The sequence below is a fragment of the Mytilus californianus genome, unplaced genomic scaffold (assembly GCF_021869535.1).
Source record: "Mytilus californianus isolate M0D057914Y unplaced genomic scaffold, xbMytCali1.0.p SCAF_12, whole genome shotgun sequence".
Classification (NCBI taxonomy): domain Eukaryota; kingdom Metazoa; phylum Mollusca; class Bivalvia; order Mytilida; family Mytilidae; genus Mytilus; species Mytilus californianus.
In genome coordinates, this window is record NW_026262604.1 from 18,084,122 (window position 1) to 18,111,405 (window position 27,284).

The following is a 27,284-nucleotide window of genomic DNA, read 5'->3' on the forward strand; positions in this document are numbered from 1 at the left end:
CACAAAGTTCCATGTCTCAAAGGGAATGCTGGGATTTATTTTTGGGGTAATTGCCTCCAAATTTAAGGAATTAGGGGCCAAAAAGGGGCAAAAAACAAGCATTTTTCTAGTTTCATGACAATAACTTGTGTGTAAGTGTATGGATCTTTATGAAATTGTACTACAAGGTTCCATATCACAAAGGGAAAGCTGGAATTGAGTTTGGGGGTAATTGCCCAAAAAGTTAAGGAATAAGGGGCCAAAAATAAGCATTTTTAGCTCACCTGGCCCAAAGGGCCAAGTGAGCTTTTCTCATCACTTGGCATCCGTCGCCCGTCGTCGTCGTCTGTTAACTTTTACAAAAATCTTCTCCTCTGAAACTACTAGGCCATATTTGACCAAACTTGGCCACAATCATCATTGGGGTATCTAGTTTAAAAAATGTGTCCGGTGACCCTGACAGCCAATCTAGATGGCCGCCATGGCTAAAAATAGAACATATTGGTAAAATGTAGATTTTGGCTTATATCTCTGAAACCAAAGCATTTAGAGCAAATCTGACAGGGGTAAAATTGTTTATCAGGTCAAGATCTATCTGACCTGAAATTTTCAGATGAATCAGACAACCCGTTATTGGGTTGCTGCCCCTGAATTGGTAATTTTAAGGAAATTTTGTCGTTTTTGGTTATTATCTTGAATATTATTATAGATAGAGATAAACTGTAAACAGCAATAATGTTCAGCAAAGTAAGATCTACAAATAAGTCAACTTAACCAAAATGGTCAGTTGACTCCTTAAGGAGTTATTGCCCTTTATAGTCAATTTTTAACCATTTTTCGTAAATTTTTGTAATTTTTTACAAAAATCTTCTCCTCTGAAACTACTAAGACAAATTTAACCAAACTTGTCCACAATCATCATTAGGGTATATAGTTTAAAAAATGTGTCCAATGACCCCGCCCGCGAACCAAGATGGCCGACATGGCTAAAAAATAGTACATAGGGTAAATTTGCAGTTTTTGTCTCATATCTCTGAAACCAAAGCATTTAGAGCAAATCTAATGAGGATAAAATTGTTCATTAGGTCAAGATCTATCTGCCCTGAAATTTTCAGACCAATCAGGCAACCCGTTCTTGGGTTGCTGCCCTGAATTGGTAATTTTAAGGAAATTTTGCCGTTTTTGGTTATTATCTTGGATATTATTATAGATAGAGATAAACTGTAAACAGCAATAATGTACAGCAAAGTTAGATCTACAAATAAGTCAACATGACCAAAATTGTAAATTGACCCTTTAAGGAGTTATTGCCCTTTATAGTCAATTTTTTACAATTTTCATAAATTTTGTAAATTTTTGTACATTTTTACAAAATATTTTCCACTGTAACTACCGGGCCAAGTTCATTATAGATAGAGATAATAGTAAGGAGCAAGAATGTTCAGTAAAGTAAGATCTACAAACACATCACCATCACCAAAACACAATTTTGTCATGAATCCATCTGTGTCCTTTGTTTAATATGCACATAGACCAAGGTGAGCGACACAGGCTCTTTAGAGCCTCTAGTTTTTTTGTTATGAAGGAATCCTGCAAAAGTAAATGCAAAAAGTCTTGTCCTTTGAACTTAAAACAATCTCTTTCAGACTTGCATTTTAATCACTCTTATTCAACGCATTTTCATACTTACATGAAGTGTGACTTACATATGACTTGTGATCTAAAACATAATTGTTGACTTAGCACTCAGAAACTGCTCTGAAATACTTTTAATATGCAAAGTTATTTATTTTTTTAAATCATGTAAATAAAAGAAGAAAAATATGAGACCGAACTTATTTATTCGCAAGTTCATGATTAGGCTTTAAACCATTTCAATAATTATCCATTGGTTTAGGCTTTTTTTTTAATTCATTGATTCCATTCATTAGAACTTGCATGGAATCAATGAGACAAAATGTATTGTTATATTTAGTTTAATCATACAAGGATTGCAAACCAATTTCCTTTTATTTCAAATAATGAAGAATTTACATTGAGAATACTTTGATTATTATTTCTTTTAAATGTAACTTAAATGAAAAAGGTAGGATCAGGTATCAATATTGAAACAGAATTCCTGTTTGTGATCATTTTAACCCTGTCTAGGTCAAGTATTCATGCATATTTTGGCTACCCCTTGTCTTTATGTAGTAGAAATTTTTTTCTGTGTTGATATAATTTGGTTACAGCAGTAAAAATATTTACCAAAATATAAATATTAAAGTTACCCTTGTAATAATATATTATGGCACAGAATAATACCAAAGGCAAAGCCCTATTTCAGTTCTGAAATTGTTGTAAAAGTGATAAAATGTGTTTACCTAATTGTTTTACATATGTCTTTAGTATCAAAATATATTTAGTAAAATTATTTTAATAATATCCACTTGTATATATAACAGCATATGGTGCTTAATAAAATAAGTATAGATTATAACATGCATATCCCCTTTTCCATATCAATTGGCCCTGGTATCATCCAGAGACTCCCATATCGGCCTTGAGGCTTTAGCCGAGGGCCGATATGGGTCGAGGGATGATACCAGGGCCAATATGGAAAAGACATGTTATAATCTATTTATCACATATTTATGTTCTGCAGAGAAGAGAAAAAAGTTCAGTTATAACAATTTAATGAAATATAACAGGTAAAATCTTAAAATTTTTATCACAAAAGTTTTATCACATTTTCATTTTAGTTTTAATCATTTATTCCATAGAAATTAATTGTCACATTTCCACTTATTTTGGAATATGGCAATCCACTATTGCGTAATTCTGCGGCACTTTGTAACCTCTCCTTTAGAATTTTAATGTCACTTTCAGCACCGTCATTGTTCGCCATTGTCGTTAAGGACGCAATGACGTCACGTCATTTGGAATCAGGGCACAATAACCAATAACCTCTTTTTTTGCCCCGGGCAATTTTGAGGTTATTACATATGCAAAACCCCACGTATTCGTAACAAATATGTGATAATAATATTTAAGTCTCCCAAACGAAGTTTGGGAAGACTTATTGTTTTTGCTCAGTTCTTATTATTATTATTATTCTTCTTCTTCTTCTTCTTCTTCTTCTTCTTCTTCTTCTTCTTCTTCTTCTTCTTCCGCCGCTTTTAAATTTGAACTTGTCCGCACCCGTTCTCCAAAACCGCTTGTCAGATTAACTTAGGGTTTCACAATATGTTAGACTAACATGTCTAGTGGTGCAATCAGGGTTTTGTTTGTGCAATGGGGTTTATAAAGGGGTACTTTGAGGGGCAAAAAGAAAAGAGGGTTTTACTATAGAACCCTATGGGATTTTATTTTTTTAAATTTTCAAATGATTATAAATTGAAAACCGTTTGTGATAGACACAATCTTTTTAATTGAAAATGTTCTAAATGATAAAGCCCATTAAATGAAATACAGGGTTAGTCCCCAGGGGTCACCCCCACCCCCTGCCATTTAAGAAAGTTCTAATACCTTGTAAGTGGTCAAGATCCCCACCCCTAAACCATATATATTTTGGTTTGTTATGCTAAGATGGTTTGAATGATATACAGGGTAAGTCCCCAGGGGTCACCCCGACCCCCTGCCATTTAAGAAAGTTCTAATATCTTGTAAATGGTCGAGATCCCCACCCCTAAACCATATATATTCTGGTTTGTCATGACAAAGCACATCAAATGAAATACAGGGTTAGTCCCCAGGGGTCACCCCCACCCCCTGCCATTTAAGAAAGTTCTAATATCTTCTAAGTGGTCAAGATCCCCACCCCTAAACCATATATATTCTGGTTTGTCATGCTAAGATGGTTTGAATGATATACAGGGTTAGTCCCCAGGGGTTATCCCGACCCCCTGCCATTTGAGAAAGTTCTAATATCTTGTAAATGGTCGAGATCCCCACCCCTAAACCATATATATTCTGGTTTGTCATGATAAAGCACATCATATGAAATACAGGGTTAGTCCCCAGGGGTCACCCCCACCCCCTGCCATTAAGAAAGTTCTAATATCTTGTAAGTGGTCAAGATCCCCACCCCTAAACCATATATATTCTGGTTTGTCATGCTAAGATGGTTTGAATGATATACAGGGTTAGTCCGCAGGGGTCATCCCGACCCCCTGCCATTTGAGAAAGTTCTTATATCTTGTAAATGGTCGAGATCCCCACCCCTAAACCATATATATTCTGGTTTGTCATGATAAAGCACATCATATGAAATACAGGGTTAGTCCCCAGGGGTCACCCCCACCCCCTGCCATTTAAGAAAGTTCTTATATCTTGTAAGTGGTCAAGATCCCCACCCCTAAACCATATATATTCCTATTTGTCATGTCTCGAACATTTGAATGACGTATACGGTCAGTCCCCAGGGGTCCCCCCCACCCCCAATGTTCTAATATCTTGTAAATGGTTGAGATCCCCACCCCTAAACCATATATATTCCTGTTCGTCATGTAATGAACATTTGAATGACGTATAGGGCCAGTCCCCAGGGGTTCCTCCCCACCCCCAATGTTCTAGTATCTTGTAAATGGTCGAGATCCCCACCCCTAAACCATATATATTCTGGTTTGTCATGCCAAGATGATTTGAATGATATACAGGGTTAGTCCCCAGGGGTCATCCCGACCCCCTGCCATTTGAGAAAGTTCTAATATCTTGTAAATGGTCGAGATCCCCACTCCTAAACCATATATATTCTGGTTTGTCATGATAAAGCACTTCAAATGAAATACAGGGTTAGTCCCCAGGGGTCACCCCAACCCCCTGCCATTTAAGAAAGTTCTAATATCTTCTAAGTGGTCAAGATCCCCACCCCTAAACCATATATATTCTGGTTTGTCATGCTAAGATGGTTTGAATGATATACAGGGTTAGTCCCCAGGGGTCATCCCGACCCCCTGCCATTTGAGAAAGTTCTAATATCTTGTAAATGGTCGAGATCCCCACCCCTAAACCATATATATTCTGGTTTATCATGATAAAGCACATCATATGAAATACAGGGTTAGTCCCCAGGGGTCACCCCCACCCCCTGCCATTTGAGAAAGTTCTCATATCTTGTAAATGGTTGAGATCCCCACCCCTAAACCATATATATTCCTATTTGTCATGTCTCGAACATTTGAATGACGTATACGGTCAGTCCCCAGGGGTCCCCCCCCCCCCCCACCCCCAATGTTCTAATATCTTGTAAATGGTTGAGATCACCACCCCTAAACCATATATATTCCTGTTCGTCATGTAATGAACATTTGAATGATGTATAGGGCCAGTCCCCAGGGGTTCCTCCCCACCCCCAATGTTCTAGTATCTTGTAAATGGTCGAGATCCCCACCCCTAAACCATATTTATTCTGGTTTGTCATGCCAAGATGATTTGAATGATATACAAGGTTAGTCCCCAGGCATCACTAATGCATATAACTTTACTGGACCAAACCAATTTTCACTGGAAGTTGCCCAATGTCAGGCGACCCTGGGAATTACGAATTATGGGAGCTTCGTTTGGGAGACTTCGTAACAGCATCCTGTTACATTCATTTCTTGTTATTAAATGATATGAGCAAATCAGCCCTAATACGGATAAATCAGCATGCACAATACTGATGACGTTGCCCTGTCGATATAAATCAAGATTTATATTACTTTTCGGACAGGGCCAATACGGAAAAAAAGCCGTATTGGCCCATGGGCTAATACGGGACGTTCACTTCCGGTTTCAATTTTGTTACGCATTTATTTACTTAACTTATAAAAAACATTTGTATTTATATTATTTACCTTAAAATCATAAAATAAAAAGTTTAAATGATTTTCAGCATTTGATAACGTCTTGAAGTCTTGAAACGGAAATATTTCACAGCCTTTTCGAGTACGAATTTCGATTATTGACACTATTTCATTTCCGTGGGTTACACTAATTATAATGTCCTGACCAATGTCCTGACTAATGTCCTGACCAATATGAAAAATGCTAATAACTTTTTTGTTCTTTGAAGGATCGACTTTAAATTTGATGTCAAGGAAGATTATAACATTAAATATATGAATAAAAGAAAAAATATAGAAAAAAAAATTTTAAGAGTTAGAAAACTTGACCTGACCAACGTCGACTCTGCCCTGACTAATGTCCTGCCCGATGTAAAAATGTTAATAACCTTTTTTTTATTGAAGAATTGACTTAAAGTTCGATACCAAGGAAGATTGTAACATAAAATATAAGAATTTATGAAAAAAAAATGTTTGTTAATTTTTGAAATGTTAGAAAACTTGACCTGACCAACTTGATCTTTGCCATGATGAATATCCTGACCGATATAAAAATGCCAATAACTTTCTTGTTGATGAAAGGGATATTATCAAGTTTGGTATCAGGGAAGATGACAACATTTAGTATAAGACTTTCAAAAAAAAATTGTAAAAAAAAAATAATTTGAAAGGTAAAAAAACTCGACCTGACCAAACTATATACTTTGTCCTTGCCAATGTCCTGACCGATAAAAAAAGAAAAAAATAACTGTTTTTTTTTCTCAAAAGCGAGAATAAACTTCTATGAATTTTATCAATATTCCATTTTTTTAAATATAGTTAAGGAAGAAGGTGCACTTTTTAATTTTAAGCAACATGGAACTTGAAATGATCACAATTAACCCTATCAAAATTTCACAAAAACTGTTTTAATTCTTGCCTTGTATAATCATGAAAACCTATTTATCCAATCCCCACAAGAACACAACATTCAAAGCATTTTTGTTGTTGTTGTTAATTTGAAATGATATGGTAAATATGATTACTGGTAGTACTGACACCTACTTTCATAATTCTATAAACATGGTTAAGTGTAAATAATTAAACTAATTACTGATTTATTAAACCATATTAAATAATTATAAAAGTGATATGTGATTAGATAACTTTATGTATGATGATTTAGATACTTAGTAAATGCACTTCTCCTACTTTCAATAATTAAAATGATATAGATGTACAGAAGTCAAAAGACAGTGACATTGAACAATTAAAATTTAATCACATCTATATTAATTACAGTTAACACAAATTGGAGTGTTTACTTACCTATATTTTTTTTTTATTTCACTCAATATTTGTTTTTTTAATTAATTAGGGATTAAATATACATGTCAAATAACATAAATAAGGACAGGAAATGGGCTTCGTTTGATTTCAAAATAATGTTTATACAAGCATTCAAAGTAAAATTATGTTAGAATCACATAGAAATATAAACACTTAAAAACATAATTTTATCATGTCACTGTTCTTTTGCTTTCTTCTATACATCTTTTCATTTCAATTAATTAAAAGTGCATCTTCTTTCTTAACTATATTTAAAAAATGAAGTATTAATATAATTAGAAGAAGTCTATCCTGTCTTTTGAGAGAGAAAAACCCAGTTATATTTATATTTGTCTTTTTTCATCGGTCAGGACACTGGCGAGGACAAGCTAACCCTAGATCAGGTCAAGGTTTTTTTACCTTTTAAATATTTTTTTTACAATTTATTTTTACATTCTTATACTAAGTGGTGTAATCTTCCCTGGTACCAAACTTGGTAATATCCCTTTCAACAACAAACATGTTATTGGCATTTTTATATCGGTCTGGACATTCATCATGGCAAAGATCAAGCTAGTCAGGTCAAGTTTTCTAACATTTCAAAAATTAGCAAACATTTTTTTTTCATAAATTCTTATATTAAATGTTATTATCTTCCTTGGAAACGAACTTTAAGTCAATTCTTTCTATAATAAAAAAGTTATTAACATTTTAACATCGGTCAGGACATTAGTCAGGGCAGTGTCGACGTTGGTCAGGTCAAGTTTTCTAACTCTTTAAATTATTTTTTTTCAAAACTTTTCTTATATTTATATATGTTATATTATAATCTTCCTTGACATCAAATTTGAAGTCGATCCTTCGAAGGACAAAAAAGTTATTAGCATTTTTACATCGGTCAGGACATTAGTCAGGGCAGGGTCGACTTTGGTCAGGTCAAGTTTTCTAACTCTTTAGATTATTTTTTTAAATATTTTTTCTAATATTTATATATTTAATGTTATAATCTTCCTTGACATCAAATTTGAACTCGATCCTTCGAAGAACAAAAAAGTTATTAGCATTTTGCATATTGGTCAGGACAATAGTCAGGACATTGGTCAGGACATTAGTGTAACCCCATTTCCGTTGATCAACGCAGACGATCCAAGAGTAAGCCATGTAAGCATAGTTAAACTGTCTGATTTATTCTTCCCAGCTACTTTATATTTGCTAGATAAAATGAATTGTAATAGCATAATATTAAGTACTTGGACGAGAAATCAGAAATTACATCTGACAATGTTGACAAAAAATCCATGGACGTGAATGCGAAAAGACAAGTTCAGATATGAAATTCTGTATCTTCTTCACGGTAAGTTTCTTAGTTTATTCTAATTAAAAGAATTAAAATCATTTAATAAAAGTGTAATGAACTGGCTGTTTCTGTATTGGCCCTGTTATAGATCAGTCAAGGTTGTAACTTGAATAAGTTATTAGAGAAAAATAACATACGTGTGTCAGGCGCGTAGCTGCATTTACGCAAAAAATCATTTGCTTGCACATTTTTTTCACAAAATAAAATAATTCTGAAATTGAATTACGGATAGTCTTTAGTCTTTACGGATTATCGTGTCGGGCGGTGTTGTACTTGTAACAAATATCGGATGTCGTCTTTAGCAGTGCCTAATATAAGGAACTATATCCTTCAATATTTGCAATCTTCTCAATCCTAGTTACAATGCCAGTAACTACATCAACTACTGAACGGTTATTTAGTGCATTACGGCGACTGAAAAATTATCTCCGTTCAACCATGGTACAGGACAGACTATCATACATGTTCACAGAGAAATGGATATAGACACCGAGAGAGTTCTGCGATCATTTGCTTCGGGAAAAAATAGATATATGGACTTTGGATATAAACTATACTTTAAGTCTTACATGCAGTATTAACATTTAATGATATAGGCTCAATACAATCACCTTGAAACTTAGATTTATATCCTCTACTTATAAGTCAAGACTTAAAAGTGGCCGTTCGATTTCATATTCCCTTTGTCCGTTCGTTCAAAAGACTATTTATTCACTTGGGGTATCTGCCTGTATGAAATATTCCACACAGAATGTACACTAAATATAGTAGGAATATTGCATTGAATTCCTACCAGAAAAGAGTGATATTCTAGTCGGACAGTAGTAGGAATCCACACGGAAAATAGCCGAAATATTTAAATTAGCAGGAATTTTTTAGTAGGAATATTGTATATTCCTACCAGGAATATTTAAATTAGCAGGAATAATTTGGCGGGAAAACAAAATTCCTACTAGAAAACCTGGCAGGAATTTTTCAAAATTCCACATAGAAAAAAATATTTTCTAGTAGGAATCTAAAAATATACAAAATGTAAGTGTATATTCACAAATACACAACTGGGTCAATCATTTAAGTTTGAATCTCAACAACAAAAAACAAAGGAAATGCATGGAATATATTAATTTAAAAAAAGTTGACTTTTGAAATATATGAGGAAGCTGTGATGTATCCAAACATATATGTAGATGGGCAAAAATATTGATTCTAAGATGAAATTAAAGAGTTATGAAAAATTAACAAGTAAAATTATGCACTATTGTTGAATTTACTGATTACTAAATATATTGCCAAACAGATCAAAAATTTCATCTTTAAAGTATCAAATTTACCTTCAATCTACATGAGCCATATTTTCTCATATTTCAATATTGTAGTTGTTTAACCCTTGCAGCATATTGTGTTCCAACACATCTTTTCATTCTTCTACCCTCCAACTTTTGAATTTGTGAACTGGAACTTGTTTGCATTTAACACAGCAAAATTTGTGTCATTAGCAAACAAGAATCCAGTTTAAGATAATTAAAAAGATTCCATGTAGAAAGATTTTTTAGTAGGAATAAATTAATTCTGGTAGGAATCTTGTAGTAGGAAAATGAATAATCTAATCATATTTTCTGTCCAAATTCCCACTTAAGATTTTCAAAACAGAAAAAAATCCATACAGACTTTTAAAATTCCAGCTAAATGGTAGGATTTTGCAAGTGGAGAAAATAAAAAATCCAGTCAGAATTTTGTTCATTTTCCATGTCCGCCTACTTTCTATATAGAATCTTTGATTCTAGGTGGATTCCAACTACATTCCTACCAGTGTCTAGGTGGAATCCTACTACTTATTTCGTACGGGCGTGTACCAAATTACCTTCTGCGGTTGTCGTCAGTAGAAACCTCTCATTTGATTTGAAAATGACCTTCGTGAAAAACACTACGGGTGTCTTGCAAGAAGCAGGACCTGCTTACCCTTCCGGAGCACCGGAGGTCGTCACATTTTTTTCGGGGTCCATGTTTTTCATCTGTATTTAGTTTTCAATGTTGAATTTTTTTGTATGTCCTTTTGTGTCTTATCTGTTCCCGGGTTTGGCATGTGTCCATTGATTGCCCTTCTATTGATTAACGCTTCGGACGGTTGTCGACCCTTCCTGATCTTCCCGTTTTATAAAATTTATTTTATATTTGAAAATAGCAAGCAGCAAATTACGAAACTCGCTAGAATTTTACTACTGTTTCATAAAAATCTGGTATAGTAAGAAACAGATAGGGTATTTTTCATGTTCAAAGCAGTCACTCATATGCCCGGAGCTTCCGGGGGATTCGCTTCCCTGTACCACCGTCTAGGGTGCTGCCCTGGATCCCCGACTAGTGTGCTACCCTGGACCAGCTGGGGACTTTGAGCGGTCCATAGCCCCTGCCTCCCTTGCTGAATCACTATAAAGTCCACAAGTATTCACAAAATAGGAGTTTGGGCATGGCATGAAGGAATGATGTCAATTTCATAAGCATAGCATAATTGTAAAATGCCTGAAAAAATTATCAATTTCTGCATTAAATAGTAAAAAAAAAATTTTTGCCTCGCTTCGCTCTGCGAAGTTAGCTTCACTCCGAGACACTTGGGAATGACTAGGAAGCTTGCGCAGAACCTCATTACATGCTCTTATCAATATTTATTACAATAAATTAAAAGACATTGTGATATATGTAGGAGAAAAGGCTTTGAAGAGATGTAGAGAAGCTGTAATAACACCCTTTAGTTTTTACAGACATATTTTTTCTGTGATAACATGGGTGTGTTATGCATGATTGGCAAACTATTGGCTGTTATATCTTTCTAAAGTTTAATATACATAAAGAAAATTATAATATCAATAGAACTAGTGCACAATTTAACAAAATTAAGGATGTATAATGCCCCTTTGAAACATGTAACATACATATGTTATTACAGATTTTTGATTTTTTTCGCCCTCAATAACAAATGTATGTTATTTTTCTCTAATAACTTATTTAAGTTAGACCCTTGACTGTAGATTCTCGATCAGCTGTATTGGTCCTCGACTCTTTGAGTCTCGGGTCCAATACAGCTAACCTCGAATCTATAACAAGGCCAATACAGAAACAGCCAGTTAATAACACTATAATATGATAGTACCAATATGATTGTTCATGAAAAGTGTCAACAAAGGGACGTAACTTGTTAATTACTGTTGGAACCACTTCGTCAGAAAATTCGACACATCGAAGTGGCACATTTGCGTATTACAGCGTATTAAGTGGCACAAATTTGACACGGGCCGTTTTATAAAAAGCCTCATCACATATTTTAAATTCAGCATAGGTTCCCCAGAAGTTAAGAAAGAAATTTCAACTGATGTGTTGAAAAAACTTGACGCGAACGAGTGACGACCTTTGATTTGAAGGCTTTGTATTTTAAATCAGTACGTTTAATCAAAACAATTTTTATGTGAGAACTTCTAAAAAGTATACACAATGGGCATTTGTAACATACAGCATGCTTTGATTTCATTTGATATGACTTTTTGGAGGAAACAGAGTCGTTTCAGTTGAGGAAAAAATGACCCAAAAAATGCCCAAATATGGTAGTCACATGACTTCCATTGTTGCTTTAAGAAATGGGGTCAAACCGGGGTCAGCTTTCCGACTGAATCATTCATGATATAAAGGATATGCCTACTTATTACTTGCTTCTTTAACATGTTTAATTTATGTATACACCAGTCAGGGGTACTACTTATACAAGTAATCTTTATTTACTTGAAGAAGTAAATAAAATAAACTTATATAAGTTAATTATAATGTTTGAATAATCTCCCCTTAATTTTCTAAAAAATTTACTTGTATAAGTAAATTTATTTTACAATCCCACAAAAATTCTCAAGTTTTGAGATGTAAAAACATGCCTTTAACAATTTTTCTCAGGTTAGCTCATAATTTTTTATTAGAGTTCAATGTTTCATCTCATTAATTCAACAAAGAAACTGATTGCGCAAAGATCTTAAGTATTTCCGCAAGGCCTTCAAAAATTGCCCCTTGGGGGCTTGTAAATGAGCAGACTGTTCTGAAGATAACAGACAAATGAGATTTTCATTGTCCATGAAATTACACTTAAATGATTAGTAAAGACATCTGCAAAGGACAGACAATCAAAAATTCTATTAGAGCAAAGAAGTCCTAAGAATTCAAGAAAAGAAGATAGGATGACTTTTTTACTTGTATAAGTAAAAAAATCTGAATGTCTAAGGGACATAACTAAGCCCAATTTTTTTTTACCTATACAAGTAAATAAAATACACTTGTATAAGTATCCTACAAATTTAATTATATAAGTATATTAATATTTACTTCTTCAAGTAAATAAAAATTACTTGTACAACTAGTACCCCTGACTGTACACTCAAGCTTTATATTCAGTCGTTTTAGATATATTTGAAAATTTTGGTTTCAGTTTTGCATTTTTCTAAAAAAATATTTTCATACACGAGTTTTCACATAGATTTTTTTCAAATTCATTAAATTTTTATTCTTTTAATGTGCATTTACATTTTATCATAATGTTTCTAATTTTTATCATGTTTTCTTTTACAATTTTTTTCCTTCAGTGTGCATCTAATTTGCAATGTTTATAATGTATTATTATCTAATAAATACAAGTTACAAATATTATTTGCCTTTCTCTTCACTGAATTCACAAAATCCCCAAATTACCGATAATTCCCGTGTATATTTCACGTTTCATTCCAGATCTTATGACATTTTATTGTAAAACTGGATGTGGGGACACGTAGCCTACGAATGCCAATTGACTACACGTCCCCACATGCGGGGACATGCAGACACTGCCTATTCGTAAAGACTTCAAAAATTTCATAAATCTTGTGTAAAATGATGGTGGGCATGGATAACATAAACAAGCTCCAATGGAAGTTGGTCATGATACTATTTGACTTCAATTTTTAAAACAGAATAATAAAGTACTAATACCACACATAACTGTTCAGTCCAGGTTTTTATTATCATGATTATAAAAAGTGGTAAATTTAGAAAATGTTAGTATTGTCGCCTATGGCAGAATAAATACTACCGTTTTCCCTATATACATCTGTGTCTGTTACTAGTGTATGCACAATGATGCAGCACTCACTACTGTACATTTATCAAAGAAACAAAGTCGTTTTTTTTTAACTCCGCTTATTATTTTTGTAGACTGTTTTCATGGTTTTAGACATTGTTATGGGACTACTTCTACTTTTCAACATTTAAAAAATCCTATTAAACTTCCAGACTGAAAGAAAATTTTGACAGAATAATGAAATTCCAAACTGAAATTTTGGAAAATTGTAGAAAATTCAGAATTTTTACCAGAAACATAAAAAATAACCAATCACTCTAAATCACCAGCAATCAGTCCAAATCACTAGCAATCACTCTAAATTACCAGCAATCACTCTAAATTACCAGCAATCACTCTGTTTCACAGTGAATCAGTGAACACCGGTATGAGTGATGTCGAACTGAATCACCCTGTGTGTACTGTATTTTGTCTCTTCCAGACCAACACAGACTCCCTTGGTAGAGAACTACTTAGACGCCGAGATCAGAACGGCTACTATGATGATACTGTTACAGACAGTCCAACACAATATGTGGAGGATACCACGCTGAGTGGATCAGCTGAGGGTGTGGATGATCCTGCAAAGGAAGAGGTATTATTGCTACTTTTTATCTCGCCTAATGATGAAGTACGTACGCCATAAAGCAAGACATAGATATGCATTTTTTTGGCGGCATCAACAACTTATTAAACTTGGATTAAGTCACTCAGTAATAGTGGAACCACTGATGATAAATCAATAACATTTGGTATGCAGTTGTATTAGCATTGGGCACATCTCGTTTCCATGAAGATTATTTTACCCTGCCCCCAGCTCAGCCATGGTTGATTAACTTTAAATCAATTTCAAGATTTAAAGTTTAAGTTTAAACGGAACCTGGACTAGTGGTTAGTCAATGATATTTAGTATGCAGTGTTAAAGCATTGGCACATTTTATTTCTATGGACATGATGGAGATTATTTTATTGGTGCAGATTTGTACCAAATCAGTCATGAATGGTTCATTGACCTTGAATATTAGCATAATTTATATGTTAAAGTATTGCTATTTTAATTTCAACATTTGCAGTTTTACTATATTTATATATTAAATTTATTTGTATGAGTTTTAGAAACAGGACGAAATGCGAGGCTAGACAAGATTTTGTCCTGTTTCGTAGCGAGTACAAATAAATTTGATATTTTCCGACTATGTACATGTATATATATTGTTATATCCTGAAATTTACACCTAACACTTGAAACTTTAGTTGTTAAAATCTAAATCATTGTCTCTAATTTTTCAAAGAAATCGTCATAGTTTAAATGCGGATTGAGAAGAGGACCCCAAGATGAACTGTTACGCAAAAAGAAATATCCACATTAGCGCTTGCTCAACATGGAAGCAGGGTAGCAGGAGACTATATTTGTACAAGTGCAAATAAAGCAAAAATTTATTTGTGTATCTGTTATTTGTACAATAGTTGGGTGATCGCAGGATAAATCTAAATACCAAAAAGGTGAGAGAGAGATCTATGTTAACAGTTTATTAAATTTAGTTTTACAATTTCAGGAAAAGTTGGAAGAAGATACCAGTAATGGTGGTGAACTTCTGGACCATAAGGTACAGTACAGCCAAGGGAGTTCAATTAAAAATCACTTCATCTTGGTGAATTTTCACAGTGATTACTGGTGACAAATTTCAATTCAATTTAAAATAGCTATGCATAATCAATAGAAAGTAGATCACAAGGTTCTTAATCTGTGTTAAAACTTCAGATCACCAGCAATCACACTTATATAAAAAAGAAGATGTGGTATGATTGCCAATGAGACAACTCTCCACAAGAGACCAAATGACACAGAAATTAACAACTATAGGTCACTCACTGTACGGCCTTCAACAATGAGCAAAGCCCACACCTCATGTTAGGGATGACACACTGTGGGATATATGAGGGTCTGGATTGGGGGGGTGGGGGCTCATTTCTTTATTTTCTCTATTCCTTATTCATTTAACCTGTTATTCTATATTCTTTAATGCCTTTTCATATTTTTCATTATTCTTTATTTTGCCCATTTTTCTCTATTCTTTATTTTTTTTTTTTGCCTATTTTTCTCTATCTTTTTTGTATGTCTATTTTTGTCTATTCTTTATATTTTCCACCTTTATACTATAATGACTAATTTTGTGAAATAGCAAGAATGTTAAAATTTGTACAATATATATAGCAAGAAAATGAAGTTATATTAAAAAAAAAAGTAACTTTTTATTTTAATTTGATTATCATATTCTTAGTTTAGAATATCGACGAAAATTAAACATTTTTTATTTGATTATATTGTTAACTTTTAGTCTGTTGACAAAGATTCAATATTAGTGTGTGAGAATTTCAAATTTGTATAAAACCTAGAAAAGATGCAAATATTAGAAAAAAGAAATTAGTTCATTTAATTATATTTTAAACTTTTAGAATGTTGATGCAGATTTAACATTAGCATATGAGAATTACAAATTTGTATAATAGCAAGAAAAAATATTACTAAATAGAAATTTAGATTTTAGTTCAATTATATTTTAAATTTTTAGAATGTTGACAAAGATTCAACATTAGCCAAGTTGATATCATCAATGGACGTTATAGTTCACGGACAAGACCAGAAGGTTAGTTAATCTAAAAAAGTTTCTAAACCATGCCTTTTAAATTAGGCCACACTTAAAAATATTTTTATTTGCCCAAACCCTACCCAAAGGTAGAGACAGTGGGTAGGTAGGTAGGCATTTTATTTATTTTTTCGGCAAAGAGAAATTGAAGCATCAGATGTTTTTTAATCAAGTCTTCATGCCTATCTGATTAAAAATCAAAGTGCTTGTAAGCACTGAAGGGTAAAGATTGCTTTAATTTAACAGTGGGAAGTAAAATTAAATATTGCATTGTTGTAGTTGATTCAAAGGAAGATAACTCTGATGTTTAAAGATGACTTTAACAATGACATCATTGATATTTTTAGAACAGATATTAGATTCCTGCGCCTTGCAAAAGTTCAGTAATTTTCTTGACAAGTATAACATTATTTTGTGACTTGAATATCTGAGCATTTATTTCATTGATAAATTACTGGAAATGTTCATGGATATATGCATAGAATTTTATGATCAATGCACTATATTTGTGTATCTCAAAGGTAGTGATAAACCTTGGAAGATTTTGGTATCAAGTCAGTCCCATAGGGTTTTGATCGCATGAAATGCAATCTTTACCCAAAAAACATTTGAACATCAGGACAATAAAATAATTTGAATAGGCAGCTATTTTTTGGGCAGGTAGGGTTAAGGTGGTACCCAACACCTTGACTAATATTAATTTGGCTCGTTTAATTTTCATAAAATTTTGACAAAATGTTTACTTTGACCCTTTGACAAAAATATAAAAATTTCAAAAAATTTGAACCAACCACTTTATCAGAAAAATTTCTTTGGTTATATAGCAGTTTGACAAACACTAATTTTGATCATTGAGAAGCTTAATATTTCCTAAACAATACAACGTAATTAAAACGTTTAGCTGAATTTTACAGAGTTATCTCCCTGTAGTGTTAGGTACCACCTTAAGGCAAAACAAACATATTCTTTTTTTATGGCATTATTTATAGAAAATATCTGATTTTGGTTCAGAAATATTACATGATCACAAGATTAATTGATTGGATATTGGTGTTGAATGCCACTTTCATCCCTCCTGGCTATATAACATGGTGGCCAGTTTTTATTAGTAGATGAATGTGAAGTACATTGAGAGAACTGACCTATGGCTCGATAACTGACAATCCTAGCTAGTCAAATATAAAATTGAAGTATTTGCTACCATAAACTCACCAATTGATGCCATTGGAGTTAAAAATACAATACTGCTATCTTCATTCTAATGAAACTTACACATGTTACAGAAAACACCATCAAATCCTACAGAAAACACTATCAAATCCTACAGAAAACACTATATCAAATCCTACAGAAAACACTATCAAATCCTACAGAAAACACCATCAAATCCTACAGAAAACACTATCAAATCCTACAGAAAACACCATCAAATCCTACAGAAAACACTATCAAATCCTACAGAAAACACCATCAAATCCTACAGAAAACACCATCAAATCCTACAGAAAACACTATCAAATCCTACAGAAAACACTATCAAATCCTACATTTAAAATTTGTCATACAAAAAGAAAAAAAAAGATATGTTTTTGTGGTTTAACTTCACCCCGGAAACCCACAAAAACTTATATCCAACAAGTTAAAATGAATCCATAGTAGCGTGAATGTATGTGGGAGGGTAGGAAGGGACTTTCAAAATATCCCTACAACCAAGAACCATTTTTTAGATAATTTTGCATAATGGTAATAGACGGATACTGAAAAAAGACCCATGACCCACATTCAATAATTAAACTTCCCTTCCTACCCTCCCACATACATTTTAATGGAATAGCCCTTAACAATCTTATGTATTAAGTATTTATCCAGAAAGCATGGAAACCTGTTTATGTATATCCTATATTTTCAAATTAAAATTTTATTTTTCTTCTTTTTTTTCTTAGCCAATGGGATTGCATCCAGAATCAGACCGGAAACAAAAAGAAGATTCGTTAGATCAACACAAATATACACCTGAACAGTTGAAGGTGAAAGCTGTGGGACTAGAAAATGACAATGTAAGATATTGGGTTTGAATTATTTTATTTTTCAATACCTAGAATTTGGTGATCTTTTGGTAGAAAAAAATTCAATATAGTGTGGTTTGAGCCTTTGAGGCAGGGCTTTTATCTGAGTTTTTTGAAATTTCATTTACATTAAAGTGGGACAAGTTGTCTTCTGTTCATTCCAAAGATTGTAAAAAAAAGAAATAAAAAGAAAAGTAAATTAACAGTTTCTAGATATAAGTACTAAATATATATTTACAAATTTTAAGAGATGAATTCAATGAACTTGTAGAAATCTGCACATTTAAATGAAGTAGTGTAGTTCATTGTATTAGGCCAATTAAAATTAATTGATAGATTTTCATCCCCGCCGCCCCTCTGAAATGGTCCCGCCCCGATTTTTTTTATTTTAAATAATTTACAATTTCCGGAATTTGTTCATTTCCTTTACCGGTAATCGTCAATAATTTTGTTTCATTCAAAACTTCCTGTTTCAAATTTCGGTAATAATAATCAACCAAACTTGCAAAATGATTAAGTCGACATATTCTGCTGCTCTATGATGACACCATATGATCGTCTACTGAGAATAGAGATTAATTATGAGAAGGGCGTGAAATATTCGGGTTACCAGTAATACGCGGTGTCCAAGAATGCAAATCGCGGTATTTCACAAATTTCTGTGATTAGAAAACCGTGGATTTTTTGTATTTATACAATGACTTTGTCTCGGGAAATTTGGACTGTGAATGATATCCAAAGCGCAAGAATCGTGGAACACATTGGTACAAAAAACATGACTGGATTAAAGAAATTGACACAAGCACGAAGTTGTTAGATTTATGACCGTATATTGTGTTCAAAAAGTCGACAAAGCCCTTAAAATTTACACATGGCTGTCTTTTTTTGTTGACAAACAGCAAACACCCTCTGTCCCTATACCCTCAGTAGAGTCATTAAACAATTTCTTTTTTGTTAAGTTCATGTTTTACATTGTAATATTATATTTGCATATTGAATAAGCACCAACCCTATTTTTTTCAACACTGTTTTAGTTTTCATTTTATTCTCAGACTGTACTCATAATACTTGTGTTGCATACCAATGCATTTGCTTCATTTTATGGGGACTACAAACCGTAGCATGGAAAGCAAAATAAATTTGGTGTAGGCAGTCCAACTGAAGAGAGCATTTATCCACGTTGTTGTTGTATACTATTAATAGGTTTCTAAAGCGGCAATTGCATGTAGAACAGTGGTTGCCAATCAGAGATATTTATTTAAGATCTTAAAAAAAATGTACGATTCTTTATACATGTATATACATGATATTAGCTTATTATTACACTTGCATGTATGAAGAACACATCAGAGTACTAGTGTTTCATATGAAATAAAATTTTAAAAATAAAATCCTCCCACCCGCCCCATTTTTTCAAAAATCTGGATGAAAATCTACTAATTAAATTTAGTTGGCCTTATAAAGATTCTTTTTTTTCACAACTACAGAAAAATTTTTGCTTGATTTAATTGTTTCATACATAAAAGGGGAGATAACTCAAATAATCTTATATAAATAAATGTTCAGTAAATTCAGTAAATTTTACAAAATTTACGGAATAATTTAAGATTTTGAACCTTTGAAATTTACTACATACTGCACCAATTTGTCATGGAAACTATTCTGAAACCACTCAACAGAATTTCACGAAATTTTGTAATTAATGAGATCTACAAAATTTTTATTAATTGACTTTGTTTTGTAAGAGTTATGAGTCTTTGAACTAAGGAATCTGGTGAGAATTTGTGTGCCCAGTAACATTTTGTGGGGTGTGAGGTGTGTGAGCCACTCCGTGCTCACAAAGGTTCTTTAACTTTTGCTGGAATTCAGGATAGTAACTTATTGGGACACATAGTTAATTATTTAATGTATTTTTTTTCGGGATCCAGGAAGGAATGCTTCATTTTTTCAGGAATTTAGAAATCAGTGGTTATTTTCCCCAGAATTTAGGATAGCACCACCTCCCTCTACCAACCCCTCCCCCTATAATTTAGCAAAATGCCATATAACATACTGGCATATACCTGTGCTAGGGGCCATCTTAAACTTGCAGTGAGGTGAGAGTTTTTTGCTCCAACCTCTCCATCCAAGTCACAATTTGTAAAAGTAAACCATTATAGGTCAAAGTACAGCCTTCATCACGGAGCCTTGGCTCACACTGAACAGCAAGCTATAAAGGGCCACAAAAATGACTAGTGTAAAACCATTCAAAAAAAAAAACGAGAAATGAGAAACACTTATGAACCACATAAACAAACGACAACTTCTGAACATCAGGTTCCTGACTTAGGACAGGTGCAAACAAATGCAGCTGGTTTAAATGTTTTAATAGGTACCAACCTTCACCCTTACCTGAAACAAAAGTGTAACATCACAACATAGAAAGCCTTTCTACACTTGAGGATGTGAGTTTGAATCCTGAACGTGGCAGGTGTGTTTAATAGACTCCAATTTTAATTGAATTACTAAGGATTGTCAGTTTCCAACTCGATGATCCTCTCCTGTGACTCTGGCTTCCTCCAACAATAAAAACTGGCCTCTACAAAATAGCTCACAGTGCTGAAAGTGGTATTAGACACCAATCAATCATGGAATCTAAGTTGTATTGAATTGTTTTTTTTTTTTAGAACTTCAAGAGAAATTTTGAGACTGGTAGTAGTAGACTATGGGAGAACGGCATTGTACCATATACACTGGTTGGTAATTTGTGTAAGTATTGTAATGAATGTCGTTTGGGTAGTCTCCCTTTAATAGTTTCAAATTAGTTGTACTAGCCACTACACGTCCCATGAGGTGTCGACACAGACCCCCTCCTGTTACATCTACATAATTTCCTGATAACTGTTCATACCCAATAGGTGTTTTATACCAAAACCGGTTTTTAAAGCCATTGCTTTAATGCTATGGCGTATAGTCCTTTTTGTGACCCAGATCAAGCGAAAGATTTTTGAGCAATTATTCCATGTCTGTTATTCTAAAAATCCTATGTATGATTTCTAATGACATACATTAATTAAAACAGTTGAAAAACAACAGTGGGTTTCAGAGCTCCAGATAAGCTGCGTATTTGCGTGATCACACAATACAAACAATTGAAAACCCAATGCAATTGACGATTGCAGCATTCAAAAACCCAATTCATGCAAAGGAAAACCCAATAAACATGATAAATGTCAAAACCATGCGTTCTCAACCCTTATAGTCGTATTCGTGTGCGTTATTTTCCCTAATCTATATATTATCGTTGGGTAAATATATTTTTGTAATATGGATAATTGGAAATCTCCTTTCGTTCTAAAAATAGAGCGTTACATTAAATAGTTGATCTGGGTCCCTGTTGGAATTGTCCGTTGATCAAAAAGGTAAACGTGCCGATGTAAACATATTTCGATCTTCCTCTGCATTTATCCAATTAGTGTAAGTGATCATAATTATTTTTGTATTGCTCGGGATTTATGTCAATGAATGAATTAAAACGAAAGTAAATTTCCAGTAACAATATTGAATAGAAGCATGTTTTCATATGTTCAGCTTCTTTTTGATAGCTGAGGGATAATTATGATAACACGACTCAGCTAGTGTTGTCAGGAAGCGTTCCTCGGATGCACTGGTTCATGCATTGCGCGTCCAGACAGAAAAACATGCGTCTAGGGCGAGTATACGCGCCTTAACGAGAACATTGTTACTAGTATGACAAAAACGGGTTTCGTCTCAGTTGTGCAAGAATTAAATCAGTTGGAACAGAGAAATTAAGGCCAAATCAATTATAAAGTTGAAAAGCATTAGAAACCAAAAGTTCTAATAAGGGACAACTAATGACCAGATAATTTTATGTAAATACAATTAAACAAAAATATTCAAGTATTTTTTAGTTTTAAAAGAGTTTTTTTTTCATTTCTGTTGATGAGTGAACACACATATTTGTTTTGACGTATTGTAGCTTGCCACTTTCTTTGTTTTTGACCTAATTGTTCTTATGCCAATAAGACAACTATAGATAGTTATTGGCAAGTGTAGTACAACATTGTCATTTATTTATTTGGGTCTCATTCATTAATCCACCCCATGGTCACCAAGGTTTTAAGGTCTTAATCCAACTTGGAACTATTTATTATTTTAAAAAAAAGTAGGTCTGATGAACAGTTGATAGGTCTGGCAAAAATGTCATACAGGATCCAATGTTCACAAGAACTACATAAAAATCTAAAAAACCTAGCCACACCTACTCAAATAAACCAAAGGGTGATCTAATGTGCTCTAGGAAGGCAATTAGTTAAATGCCATATAAGTGACCGTGCATCAGTTTATATAAATTAAGAGAAAATACAAAACTGGCAGAACAACTAAAATAAACCAGTTACAAATTAAACGAACAATTGCTCATCAGGGTATAAACCAAATAAAACAGCCATGACATATATAATGAAAGAAATATATTTACAGTGGATGAACATCTTGGTTTGATATAATTTTACTATATAACAAGCCTAAATTCAATATCTTGATGATGACAAAACCCAATACATTAAGGAGCTTGGTGGTGAAAAACCCAATTTGATATTTGCTTGAGGGGTGAATTGGAATTAATAATGCAATTGAAAACACTCTTTCACTCAATTACATAAAAAATGGTGGGTAAAAACCCCAATTTATGAATTCTTATCTGGAGCTCTGTGGGTTTGTGAAGTTTCAACATATGTTCTTGTAGAAGTATTTTGGTATGTAAGGGGACTTAACTGTTTGACTATCAAAGAATGTAGAACTTGGAGTGAATGTAACACAATATGTGAAATAACAATAATTACCAAGGTGTATTCAAATATAAATTAACTAATACGAGTAAAAGTATCCTGCTGGATCAACACTTGTCAAGTTGCTTTTTGAAAAATTAAGGGGTGAATTAGTGAAAGTACCATTATTGGCATACCCAGATTTGAATAAACCATATGTGCTTTACACGGATGCTAATGATAGTTGTGTAGGTGCTTGTTTAAAGCAGTTACAAAAAAGTCCAATCGAGGGCGAAAAAGAAGTCGAAAGACCAATTTACTTTCTATCTCATAAATTGAGTGATACGCAAACACGTTGGTCAACCATTGAAAAAGAAGCCTTTGCGATTCATTATGTGTTACAAAAATTGAATCATTATTTGTATAATGCTGAATTTGTGATCAAAACAGATCATAAACCTTTGAAATATATCTTAGAATCACCAATGCAAAATAAGAAAATTCAATTGTGGGCTTTAAACATAACGGGTTATAACTGTACTATATTCAATATATCCCAGGAGTCGGTTTCACAAAAAACTTACGTCTAAGATTGATCGCAAGTATACTGAATTGTTCATGACTTACGATCAATCTTAGTCGTAAGTTTTTTTGTGAAACCGACTCCAGGGCCCCAAAATGTTTGTGCAGATTTTATGTCCAGATTACCATACGAAACAAAAATCCGGATCCGTATCCAGACATAAGTGATAACACTTACGAAATTAATGTTATTAATTCAAACAGATTTAATTTTAGTGATTATGCAACATGCGCAAATAACGATAAATTAGTTGAGGATATTCCAGAAAAAGAAAATTTTCAATTTGAAGAATTTGATATGGCCATCGAACAGGTAAAGGACAAAACATTACGTGATTTAAAGGAACAACTTGAAAGCGATAAAGTACCTGAGGCAGTACAAAACAAGTACATCATAATAAATGACATACTTTATTACATCTCCAATGTAGAAAATGATCCAGTTATAAGGTTATACATACCTTCTCATATCAAACAAGCAGTTGTAGAACAATATCATGATAAGAATGGGCACATGGGCATTGATAAAACATTTGATTCCATTCTGCAAAAATATTTTTGGCCAATATGTTTAAGGAATTGTATAATTATGTCACAACTTGTGTACCTTGTCAATCACGCAATTTACAAAAGGTTAGAGCGCCAATTCAGGAAACCAAGATTCCAACTTACCCTTTTTGTCATGAATGGGTAGATTTAACCTGGTTTTATGGCTAGTCAAACCTCCCGCTTATATGGCAATGTTAAAAAAGGTGGACGAAAGATACCAGAGGGACAGTCAAACTCATAGATCGAAAAAAACAAATTGACAACGCCATGGCTAAAAATAAAAAGACACAAGACAAATAATAGTACAGATGACACACCATAGAAAACTAAAGACTAAGCAACACGAACCCCACCAAAAACTGGGGGTGATCTCAGGTGCTCCGGAAGGGTAAGTAGATCCTGCTCCACATGTGGCACCCGTTGTGTTGCTTATGTTATTACAAATCCGGTAAATAGTCTAATTCGGTAGGTCACATTCGTGAAAAGGGAAGGGTATTGTAGTTACGACATAAGGAACATATCCGATATCATCTGTGAAACGGTTATTCCATAACGGTCAACCAACTCGTGATGGCGTCCGTAAAATTTACGAAGGGATGATTTCAACTTCACCATTTGGAACTCTTGGTTTAATAGCTTCCTTGTGAGCAGCAATCCACTGGACAGTATCCAACCACCATGTCAGGAAACAGGTACATTATAGGATTTATCGATTTGTACTCTTGGTGGCCAGAAGCTTTTAGCACTGACAATGTAGCACATCTTTTAATTGAAGAAATAACTTCATGGCATTCTGGGATTCAAATTCTAACAAGTGATAACGGAGGGGAAAACTGTTGTAAGGCAATGGAAGAAGTTTGTAAGGAACTAAATATTAAGCGCATTAAAACTTCCTTCTATCACCCTCAGGGTAATGCTAAAATAGAAAGATTTCATATGACATTACATGACGTTTTGTCAAAATTAATAGAAGATCATTCCACAACTTGGGATTTATACTTGAACCAAGCTTTAGCAGCAATTAGATTCAATATCAATGAGTCAACGCAACTTTCACCTTTTTATGCATTATATAACAGGGATCCAGTTTTACCTTTAGATAATATTCTTACAGCCTAGGCGAAAATACAATGGGGAGGAATATCATAAAATTGCTTTACAACAACAACATAAATCATTTATGTTGGTTCATAAAACTATGAAAAAATCTAAACAAAGACAAGCTAAGTATGCGAACAAATATAGCAAAGATATAAAGTTTGAGGTAGGAAATCCAGTGTTTTATAAAAATCATAGAAAAGCAAGCAAACTTTCAAAAAAATGGACTCCGTACTATAGGATTATCGAACAAACTTCACCAATTAGTTTTATTTAAAAAAATCAGTTAGATGGGACAATCACAAAGGCTCATGCAGAACAAATTCGCTTAGCTAAATTAGATTGGGAAATTCCTAATAACAATCAAGGTTAAGCATTACGCAAAGCTGCGTATGTAGTTCCCGTCGAGTCACAATCAGAAGACTCCTCTGGAGATGATAGTGTAGATTCAGATACTCCGTTAAATCAAACTGCAAAAAGATATAAAAAGGAAAGGGAAAATTCTGATGAAGAAGATGATATACCATTAATGGAATTATCTAAAAAATTAAGGGGGAAGAAAATTTTTTCAGAACAAGATACTGTCGATAACAGTGAAATAGAAAGTGATGATCAAATGATAAAGGAAGAAGTAGAAAATTCATCTACTGATTCAGAAGTTTCTGACATTGAGGATAAAATGTCTAGCAGTCACTCTTCATCTGTTAAATCTGAAATTTACGACATGGAAGATAACATGTCCGTTAATAGGGTTAAATTAAAACGAAAACCAACTGATATTGGGGCTAACGAAACAAAACTAGTGACAAAAGAACACATACAAAATTTAGTAAAATTTAGTAAGGGCTTTAATAGGTATTATGTAGGTATTAATTGGCTTTTTAGGTAGTAGGTAGGATTCAAATCACTTAAAATTTCTAAAATTATTAAATGTGTGTTAATTTATTATTTATTCTCATATTACAGAATGGCAGACAATGAAGATAACTACGTGGGGCTCATCGCGCTCCCTATGTGGAAATAGTTACCTCCCGAAATTATGGTGGAACATCTATTGTAGTTTTATGTTCAACCGTTTTCAGGAGGTACAAGAGCGCCGAGATATACGGTTGAAAAAGGCCAATCAAAAGAAATCATTTAATGAATAATTTCATGCAATACAGAAATTGATTAATCAGTCGGAAGCAATGATAATTTACCACTATAGTGGGTTACCCTCCAAGTTTACGGAAATAATAGAAAGAAGGACCATTTTTGCGGAAATCATAATATACCCTATCTGGAACATTTAAGAAAGTGGACGGTTGAAAATTTCAAGGCAATTGGATGGCTCCGCCGATCCAATCGTTTTGGTGTTTATTACCAAGAGGTCATCTTGAATGCAGCCAGACGCATGCACAGGATACGACTTTTTAACCTTTTAATAGAATTTGAAGTGACAAGGCACAACAGAAAAATCTTTGATTCAGGACTTTCTTTTGAACTTTTAAATTAATAAAGACAATAAAATATACTATAATAAACTATATTTGTATCCTTATTTTTAGGAAGAATCGGTGATGAAGTGGTGGTGGTAAGCACTTTTTCTTTTTGGCTTAACCAGCCAATTCATTGTGAAAGAGAACGTCATGTTCCAGAAAATTATGGAAATTTCAACAACCAGGTCAAATTGGCTCATTACGTTTGTCATAGACTTGGATCCTTTTCAATCATTTCTCAATAAAATAGAACACGACTTAAACAAGGCTTTTGCCGATACACAAAATGTTCACACAATTGCTACGTTCTACACTCCGAAAAAAAAAACACATTTTGGCTACTATCTTAAGTCTACAAAGGGAGGTCGAAGGTTTAAATCGGACTAAAGATTATCTCCAATCACAATTTAATGATTATAAATCTTTATATTATGACGAGACGGCAAAATTTAGGTCTAAGCGCAGTTTACTTCCGATTAAAGGCAAAGCATTAAGTTTTTTATTCGGTACTGTATCGGACAGCG

General features: G+C 33.4%; 1 protein-coding gene across 1 annotated transcript in view; it reads left to right on the forward strand.

Annotated features, from left to right (window-relative positions):
• LOC127722318 (blastula protease 10-like) overlaps positions 1 to 27,284 on the forward strand; it is an 83,801-nt gene that overhangs the window by 10,336 nt on the left and 46,181 nt on the right. The window contains exons 3-7 of the mRNA XM_052229206.1: positions 14,013 to 14,165; positions 15,127 to 15,177; positions 16,144 to 16,218; positions 18,162 to 18,275; positions 20,951 to 21,032. Of these exons, the coding sequence (XP_052085166.1) occupies positions 14,013 to 14,165; positions 15,127 to 15,177; positions 16,144 to 16,218; positions 18,162 to 18,275; positions 20,951 to 21,032 (475 nt within the window). The remainder of the gene's footprint in view (positions 1 to 14,012; positions 14,166 to 15,126; positions 15,178 to 16,143; positions 16,219 to 18,161; positions 18,276 to 20,950; positions 21,033 to 27,284) is intronic.